The 10,000-nt window shown below is 42.1% G+C and overlaps 1 protein-coding gene across 1 annotated transcript in view; it reads right to left on the bottom strand.

The window, feature by feature from the left end:
• eya1 (EYA transcriptional coactivator and phosphatase 1) overlaps nt 1-10,000 on the bottom strand; it is an 82,238-nt gene that overhangs the window by 55,474 nt on the left and 16,764 nt on the right. The window contains 2 exon segments of the mRNA XM_038996874.1: nt 44-121; nt 7,934-8,061. Coding sequence (XP_038852802.1) covers nt 44-121; nt 7,934-8,057 — 202 coding nt within the window. The 5' untranslated portion in view covers nt 8,058-8,061.

Below are 10,000 nucleotides of genomic sequence, written 5' to 3'. Positions count from 1 at the left end.
CACACACACATGTCCCTTCCCCGGCCTCAGTCCCCCGTCTCACCTGATCCTGAAAAGCTGTCTAGGGAGACGTCGGCTACTGGTGTGGTGATGTCACTGCTGCTCATAGGTTCTGTTTTAACTGGGGACAAAGACAACACACACACCATCAGCACACACACACACACCAAAACACACGACAACTAAACAACAAAAACTTATTTTCTGGTGGGTTTGGTTGTGTGCAAAACTGCACCAGAACTATAGTCGAACTCTCACACAGAGGAATGTGTTATGAACAATACCAGGGTAGAATGCAAGACATATTTGACTAATTCAAGTCAGTTACAACTTTTACATTCTGTTCCTTTAGACTAGAACCTAATCGTTTAAAATTGTATTTATTTATTTATAATAATACTCCAACGTTATTGATTGTTTTTTCTTTGGATTAACCACGGAGATCCTTTAATTTATTCTATATTCCTCATGGTAAATTCTCTTTAAGAACTTTTGAGGAAAATAAAATATTAGCCTAATTGTTAATCAATTAGGCCAACAATGAAGATGTTTTTCTCATTTCAACCTGTTGAATTAACCAGGAACAAATAAAATAAAACACCATCTTGAATGCTGTTAAACAAATATCAAATAAATACATATGGTATTCACTAGGTATGCACTATTAAATGTGTCTCCATCCACGGCTTGAGCATGCACTGTTAAAACAAGACCTCAACAGTAACAGACAAACTTACAGCCTATCAATACATTTTAACCCACCACTCAATCAAAGTAATCAATCAATTCATATTAAGATAATATCAAATTGAAACAATTAATCAGTAATGGTCACTAAATCACTGGATGGCTTACCACAGGTTATAATGTAGCGTCAGGGGAAAGATAGGTAAACACAGTCAATAGTAGGAGGATACTGGTGTAAAATGGCCCCTGTATGGAGAGGGAGTCAGTCTGCATGGACGAGCAAATACGATTGAAACAATGTATGGTATATTAAGTGTTTTAAAGACTGTAGTGAACGGAGGGTGACCCCGTGGCCCAGCTGAGCCTCTCAGAGTTACAGTATACCACTGATAGCTCAATGGAGAGGATTTCACAGTTATCTGATAGCTCGGGAATCTTTGACATTTTGAAATCAATCTATTTCACTTCGGGCAGCAGGCAGGCAGGCTTTGGGGATAGGGAGGGGGAGATGAGAGAGAGGAGAAGAGGGGGAGAAAGGGAATTTCTTTTTTGGCAAAACAAATTCACGTGATGTGGGCAAAGGGAGTCATGCTCGGTGGGTTGGTCGGTGAGATCTATCTCTCATGGTTTTGAAGACGTCTTTTCCTGTCATGTTTGATATGTTTCCACTATGATCATTCTGCTGAGAAACACATGTTGACGGGAGAATAGGACGGAGCGTTTTCTTTAGAACAACACACCAACATGTCTGCCGTGAAAATGGATAGAGATAATATAATAGGGATAAATTGTGGTGTAACTATAACACAGTGGAATAAATATAACACAGAGGAATAACTATAACACAGTGGTGTAACTATAACACAGTGGTGTAACTATAACACAGTGGTGTAACTATAACACAGTGGAATAACTATAACACAGTGGAATAATTATAACACAGTGGAATAACTATAACACAGTGGTGTAACTATACCACAGTGGTGTAACTATAACACAGTGGAATAACTATAACACAGTGGTGTAACTATTACACAGTGGAATAACTATAACACAGTGGAATAACTATAACACAGAGGAATAACTATAACACAGTGGAATAATTATAACACAGTGGAATAACTATAACACAGTGGTGTAACTATACCACAGTGGTGTAACTATAACACAGTGGAATAACTATAACACAGTGGTGTAACTATTACACAGTGGAATAACTATAACACAGTGGAATAACTATAACACAGAGGAATAACTATAACACAGTGGAATAATTATAACACAGTGGAATAACTATAACACAGTGGTGTAACTATACCACAGTGGTGTAACTATAACACAGTGGAATAACTATAACACAGTGGAATAACTATAACACAGTGGAATAACTATAACACAGTGGAATAACTATAACACAGTGGAATAACTATAACACAGTGGAATAACTATAACACAGTGGAATAACTATAACACAGTGGTGTAACTATAACACAGTGGAATAACTATAACACAGTGGAATAACTATAACACAGTGGTGTAACTATAACACAGTGGAATAACTATAACACAGTGGAATAACTATAACACAGTGGAATAACTATAACACAGTGGTGTAACTATTACACAGTGGAATAACTATAACACAGTGGAATAACTATAACACAGTGGAATAACTATAACACAGTGGTGTAACTATAACACAGTGGTGTAACTATAACACAGTGGAATAACTATTACACAGTGGAATAACTATAACACAGTGGTGTAACTATAACACAGTGGAATAACTATAACACAGTGGTGTAACTATAACACAGTACATGCACAAACTAGCACACACACACACACACACACTCAGGTTGTTACAAACCAGCAAACAATAACTAATTTATTCAGAAAACCCAGCATGTCAAAGAAAGGGGGAGAAAACTAACGTAATAATGACAGTCTATACCGATTCATGAACCATGGACTCATTCCACAAAGAGTCTATAACGATTCATGAACCATGGACTCATTCCACAAAGAGTCTATAACGATTCAAAAGTCATGGACTCATAACCCACGAGTCTATAACGATTCATGAACCATGAACTCATACCCCAAAGAGTCTATAACGATTTATGAACCATCGACTCATACCCCAAGAGTCTATAACAATTCAAAAGTCATGGACTCATAACCCACGAGTGTATAACGATTCATGAACCATGGACTCATACCCCAAGAGTCTATAACAATTCAAAAGTCATGGACTCATAACCCACGAGTGTATAACGATTCATGAACCATCGACTCATACCCCAAAGAGTCTATAACGATTCATGAACCATCGACTCATACCCCAAAGAGTCTATAACGATTCATGAACCATCGACTCATACCCCAAAGAGTCTATAACGATTCATGAACCATGAACTCATACCCCAAAGAGTCTATAACGATTTATGAACCATCGACTCATAACCCACGAGTGTATAACGATTCATGAACCATGGACTCATACCCCAAGAGTCTATAACGATTCAAAAGTCATGAACTCATAACCCACGAGTCTATAACGATTCATGAACCATGAACTCATACCCCAAAGAGTCTATAACGATTCATGAACCATGAATTCATACCCCAAAGAGTCTAAAATGATTCATGAACCATGGACCCATACCCCAAAGAGTCTATAACGATTCATGAACTAATGGACTCATAACCCAGCAGTCTCAAACCATGCTTTAGATGACTCAACATAACACAACGAGTCATGTTGAAAGAGTTTCCAAATGAAAGGTACAATAGTTGAAGAAACTATGATCAAATTAGACGTGTCACTTAAGTGTCACTTAATTTCAATTCATTAATTAGTTTATTAAAAAAAAGTGATGTCACTTTGTAAAGTGTTTTTCTTTCGCAACTCTCTCTCTCTTTCTTGTCTTTTTTTCTAAGTTGAAAAACACCAAGTATTGTCCTTTCATTGTGTCCACACCAGAAGTGCACCGACCTGCAGCCAACTGTGAGCTAGAGCTTAACAACCAGTCAGCTGTGGTGAGCATTGTGATGCTATCACCTGTGGGGAAACAGAGAATACATAACAGTCTGATTTTACCTCCGCTCTGTGCCAGGCTCTTTGTCCTGCGTTAGAGAAGAAGAACAACAAAAAAATACACAGTGGACGTATCCCAAACAGTACCCGACCCCCTTTATAGTGCACTTCTTTTTTGTCAAACTTCCAGTCAAAAGTAGTGTACTGTATAGGGGAATAGGGTGCCATTTGAGACGCAGCCCCAGTGTCTTAACCACAGAAGGACCTTTTCCCTTTTTCCTAATCAAGATTTTACATTTTCAAGGTACACTTTTAAGAGTTTGTGTGGGTTTGTAATAGGGGCTGCCTGCTATCTCCATACACCTAGAGCAGTGGTTGGGACACATCAGCATGACTCAACAGAGTCAATAGGGACGTTTACAAATGTACTAACCACACGCAAAGTAAAACCCATTTTTATACCAGGGAACTTTTGAATAATTACACGGGTGCTTAAATATACTGTTATTAATAGTTCATCTGTAAAACACAGAGACAATAGCATCAGATTTACAAAAGCATATCATTTTCATATCTATATTAAACACATTGTCTGTTTAATTGTGTATTTAAAACAATGCACTAGCCCATAAGCCATCAGGTCACTAGTAGTTTCCATGTTATTCCATGTTATTGGGGCGGCAGGGAGCCTAGTGGTTAGAGCGTTTGGCCAGTAACCAGCAGGTAGCCTAGTGGTTAGAGTGTTGGGCCAGTAACCAGCAGGTAGCCTAGTGGTTAGAGCGTTGGGCCAGTAACCAGCAGGTAGCCTAGTGGTTAGAGTGTTGGGCCAGTAACCAGCAGGTAGCCTAGTGGTTAGAGTGTTGGGCCAGTAACCAGCAGGTAGCCTAGTGGTTAGAGCGTTGGGCCAGTAACCAGCAGGTAGCCTAGTGGTTAGAGCGTTGGGCCAGTAACCAGCAGGTAGCCTAGTGGTTAGAGGGTTGGGCCAGTAACCAGCAGGTAGCCTAGTGGTTAGAGTGTTGGGCCAGTAACCAGCAGGTAGCCTAGTGGTTAGAGCGTTTGGCCAGTAACCAGCAGGTAGCCTAGTGGTTAGAGTGTTGGGCCAGTAACCAGCAGGTAGCCTAGTGGTTAGAGCGTTGGGCCAGTAACCAGCAGGTAGCCTAGTGGTTAGAGTGTTGGGCCAGTAACCAGCAGGTAGCCTAGTGGTTAGAGCGTTGGGCCAGTAACCAGCAGGTAGCCTAGTGGTTAGAGGGTTGGGCCAGTAACCAGCAGGTAGCCTAGTGGTTAGAGTGTTGGGCCAGTAACCAGCAGGTAGCCTAGTGGTTAGAGGGTTGGGCCAGTAACCAGCAGGTAGCCTAGTGGTTAGAGGGTTGGGCCAGTAACCAGCAGGTAGCCTAGTGGTTAGAGCGTTGGGCCAGTAACCAGCAGGTAGCCTAGTGGTTAGAGCGTTTGGCCAGTAACCAGCAGGTAGCCTAGTGGTTAGAGTGTTGGGCCAGTAACCAGCAGGTAGCCTAGTGGTTAGAGCGTTGGGCCAGTAACCAGCAGGTAGCCTAGTGGTTAGAGCGTTGGGCCAGTAACCAGCAGGTAGCCTAGTGGTTAGAGCGTTGGGCCAGTAACCAGCAGGTAGCCTAGTGGTTAGAGCATTTGGCCAGTAACCAGCAGGTAGCCTAGTGGTTAGAGCGTTGGGCCAGTAACCAGCAGGTAGCCTAGTGGTTAGAGCGTTGGGCCAGTAACCAGCAGGTAGCCTAGTGGTTAGAGCGTTGGGCCAGTAACCAGCAGGTAGCCTAGTGGTTAGAGCGTTTGGCCAGTAACCAGCAGGTTGCCTAGTGGTTAGAGCATTTGGCCAGTAACCAGCAGGTAGCCTAGTGGTTAGAGCGTTGGGCCAGTAACCAGCAGGTAGCCTAGTGGTTAGAGCGTTGGGCCAGTAACCAGCAGGTAGCCTAGTGGTTAGAGCGTTGGGCCAGTAACCAGCAGGTAGCCTAGTGGTTAGAGTGTTGGGCCAGTAACCAGCAGGTAGCCTAGTGGTTAGAGCGTTGGGCCAGTAACCAGCAGGTAGCCTAGTGGTTAGAGCGTTGGGCCAGTAACCAGCAGGTAGCCTAGTGGTTAGAGCGTTGGGCCAGTAACCAGCAGGTAGCCTAGTGGTTAGAGCGTTTGGCCAGTAACCAGCAGGTAGCCTAGTGGTTAGAGTGTTGGGCCAGTAACCAGCAGGTAGCCTAGTGGTTAGAGCGTTGGGCCAGTAACCAGCAGGTAGCCTAGTGGTTAGAGCGTTGGGCCAGTAACCAGCAGGTAGCCTAGTGGTTAGAGCGTTGGGCCAGTAACCAGCAGGTAGCCTAGTGGTTAGAGCGTTTGGCCAGTAACCAGCAGGTAGCCTAGTGGTTAGAGCGTTTGGCCAGTAACCAGCAGGTAGCCTAGTGGTTAGAGCGTTTGGCCAGTAACCAGCAGGTAGCCTAGTGGTTAGAGTGTTGGGCCAGTAACCAGCAGGTAGCCTAGTGGTTAGAGCGTTGGGCCAGTAACCAGCAGGTAGCCTAGTGGTTAGAGCGTTGGGCCAGTAACCAGCAGGTAGCCTAGTGGTTAGAGTGTTGGGCCAGTAACCAGCAGGTAGCCTAGTGGTTAGAGCGTTGGGCCAGTAACCAGCAGGTAGCCTAGTGGTTAGAGCGTTTGGCCAGTAACCAGCAGGTAGCCTAGTGGTTAGAGTGTTGGGCCAGTAACCAGCAGGTAGCCTAGTGATTAGAGCGTTGGGCCAGTAACCAGCAGGTAGCCTAGTGGTTAGAGCGTTGGGCCAGTAACCAGCAGGTAGCCTAGTGGTTAGAGCGTTGGGCCAGTAACCAGCAGGTAGCCTAGTGGTTAGAGTGTTGGGCCAGTAACCAGCAGGTAGCCTAGTGGTTAGAGCGTTGGGCCAGTAACCAGCAGGTAGCCTAGTGGTTAGAGTGTTGGGCCAGTAACCAGCAGGTAGCCTAGTGGTTAGAGCGTTGGGCCAGTAACCAGCAGGTAGCCTAGTGGTTAGAGTGTTGGGCCAGTAACCAGCAGGTAGCCTAGTGGTTAGAGTGTTGGGCCAGTAACCAGCAGGTAGCCTAGTGGTTAGAGCGTTGGGCCAGTAACCAGCAGGTAGCCTAGTGGTTAGAGCGTTGGGCCAGTAACCAGCAGGTAGCCTAGTGGTTAGAGTGTTGGGCCAGTAACCAGCAGGTAGACTAGTGGTTAGAGCGTTGGGCCAGTAACCAGCAGGTAGCCTAGTGGTTAGAGTGTTGGGCCAGTAACCAGCAGGTAGCCTAGTGGTTAGAGCGTTGGGCCAGTAACCAGCAGGTAGCCTAGTGGTTAGAGTGTTGGGCCAGTAACCAGCAGGTAGCCTAGTGGTTAGAGTGTTGGGCCAGTAACCAGCAGGTAGCCTAGTGGTTAGAGCGTTGGGCCAGTAACCAAAAGGTTGTGGGATTAAATCCCAGAGCTGACAAGGTAAAAAAAATCTGTCGTTCTATCCCCTGAACAAGGCAGTTAACCCACTGTTCCTAGGCCGTCATTGTAAATAAGAATTTGTTCTAAATTGACTTGCCTACTTAGTTAAATAAAGGTTAAATAAAGAAAATAAAGAAATTCACTACAGAGCAGTAGACTGGAGAATAGAAGTAGTATTACGTAATGCTTCACCTTTTGAAAATGGAAAACAGATCCCCTACCTGTTTTTTTCAACGGTGTAACACCTGCAGACCTTTAATTGCTATTCAGGACATTCACAACTTAGCAGATGCATAAACACGACACAGCATGAAGAGTGTGACGTTAAAACATATCCCCTCTAACCTCTGCTCTGCTATACATTGAGACCAGAACTAACTTCAATTGTACAACTGATGTTACAATGCATTTTCTTTGGAACAATGGTTGTGATACAGCGGAGTGTATTTATGCACCAAAATAAATAACACAAGCATTGTGGAGACACAACATGAAGACATGAAGACACTAACTCATGAATCAGGTTAACGCTTTGTTGTATCACACATAATATAATTTGTACCACAACCATTGTGTCAAGTTTAACGTTTGACGTTGCTTGCATACAATACGACACCTTTGAGAGCCTCTACCAACCAGCCTAGCCCTCTCCCACATGTCCCGTAGTGAATTTAGAGTCACACACAGAGAGAGAGAAGGAGAGAGCGAGAGAGAGAGAGAGAGAGATGGAAGAATTAAGAAGGAAAAGCCCTGAGCACATACCTTCAGTGCCATTGGGGGTCATGGAATTGGTATTGATATGGGAGTTGTCGAGTCTGGGACCATTAGGGGATTCACTGCTTCCACTTACACAGCTGTGCGGACTGGTTAGATCCTGCATGTCCATAGACCTGGCAGACAAGACACACACACACACACACACACACACACACACACACACACACACACACACACACACACACACACACACACACACACACACACACACACACACACACACACACACACACACACACACGGATGTAGACATGCACACGCACACGGAAGTAGACATGCACACACACACACACACACACACACACGGAAGTAGACACACACACACACACACACACACACACACACACACACACACACACACACACACACACACACACACACACACACACACACACACACACACACACACACACACACACACACGATCATACATCCAATTACTCACAAGGGAGTTCTAATCATTAATGTGGTCATTACATGTTGTAATATTGTTTTTTATTTATGTATTGCTACTGATAACTACTACATGGGTAAAACTGTTTTCAAATGAACGTTTACATTTATTTCAAAGAATCAAAGTTTAAAAAAAAAAACTCAATGGATGCTTGAGATTTTATTTTTTAGCTAGAAGCTAGAAATACTATCAGCACATTTAGCAGAAGTTATGGAAAATAACAAAGGAAAACACATTTATCTTTAGACATGTTTGTTCTAGTCCAGTAAAAATTTAACTTCTGCTTTATTTATTTTGAGAAAAAAAATCCTAAACACAAAAAAATATCACAATAGATAAATATAGTGATAAATTGAATTTTACTCAACAGTAAATACACACAAATATATACATTGCTATACTACTGCATCATACTATATACTATACATTCAATCAATACTATTGATCAGAATCTGAATTTAATTCAGCATTTTAATTGACTGAGCTCCCTCACAGAGCTAGAACACCTGTTTTAAAATGGTTTTGAAAAAGAAGCCATGCTTTTTGATTAATACGTGTACTCGTGTTAAAAGTCTACAATATAGTAATTATATAGAAATTTATATTTTAGAACGTAATCACACTATCTGATCGGTTGCAGAGATATAGAACATATATCTCTATGGTTGAAGTGGTTAGTTGTTAGAAGATTAAAAGAGCTATTATCTAAATTATTATAAGGACAGCTAGCTAGTTCTCTAAATTATTATAAGAGCATCAAGCTAATTCTCTAATTGATCATAAGAGCTGCTCGCTAGTTCTCTAAATTATTTTAAGAGCTGCTAGCTAATTCTATAATTGATCATAAGAGCTGCTAGCTAATTCTATAATTGATCATAAGAGCTGCTTGCTAGTTCTCTACATTATTCTAAGAGTAGCTAGCTAATTGTATAATTGATCATAAGAGCTGCTAGCTAATTCTATAATTTATCATAAGAGCTGCTAGATAATTGTATAATTGATCATAAGAGCTGCTAGATAATTCTATAATTGATCATAAGAGCTGCTAGATAATTCTATAATTGATCATAAGAGCTGCTAGATAATTCTATAATTGATCATAAGAGCTGCTAGATAATTCTATAATTGATCATAAGAGCTGCTTGCTAGTTCTCTACATTATTCTAAGAGCAGCTAGCTAATTCTATAATAGATCATAAGAGCTGCTCGCTAGTTCTCTAAATTATTTTAAGAGCTGCTAGCTAATTCTATAATTGATCATAAGAGCAGCTAGATAATTGTATAATTGATCATACGACTGAGAGTTTGTTTTCTGACTGATTGTTAGAGGGCTGTCTCCACGGCTCAGTGAAGAGGGCTGAGGAGTAAAGGCCCGGTTTCACGATGCATCAGTTTTCTCTGGCAACCATTTGAATTGTTTCCGTGTTGATATTGAAGACCTTGCCATGTAAAACATGATTCTATCTAGTCATTGTTGCTGTGAGGAGTCTATCAGGCCTGGAGTTTAAAGTACAGCCGGACTCACGTTTTGTCTTTGTCACCGCGCCCAATGCAATATACTTTCATTAAATTAGTGTGTAAATGTGTGGTGCATTAAA

This window comes from Salvelinus namaycush, chromosome 7, assembly GCF_016432855.1.
Source record: "Salvelinus namaycush isolate Seneca chromosome 7, SaNama_1.0, whole genome shotgun sequence".
In the NCBI taxonomy this organism is placed as follows: Eukaryota; Metazoa; Chordata; class Actinopteri; order Salmoniformes; family Salmonidae; genus Salvelinus; species Salvelinus namaycush.
Note: the sequence above shows the minus strand (reverse complement) of the source record. Positions and strands in the feature narration are given on the sequence as shown.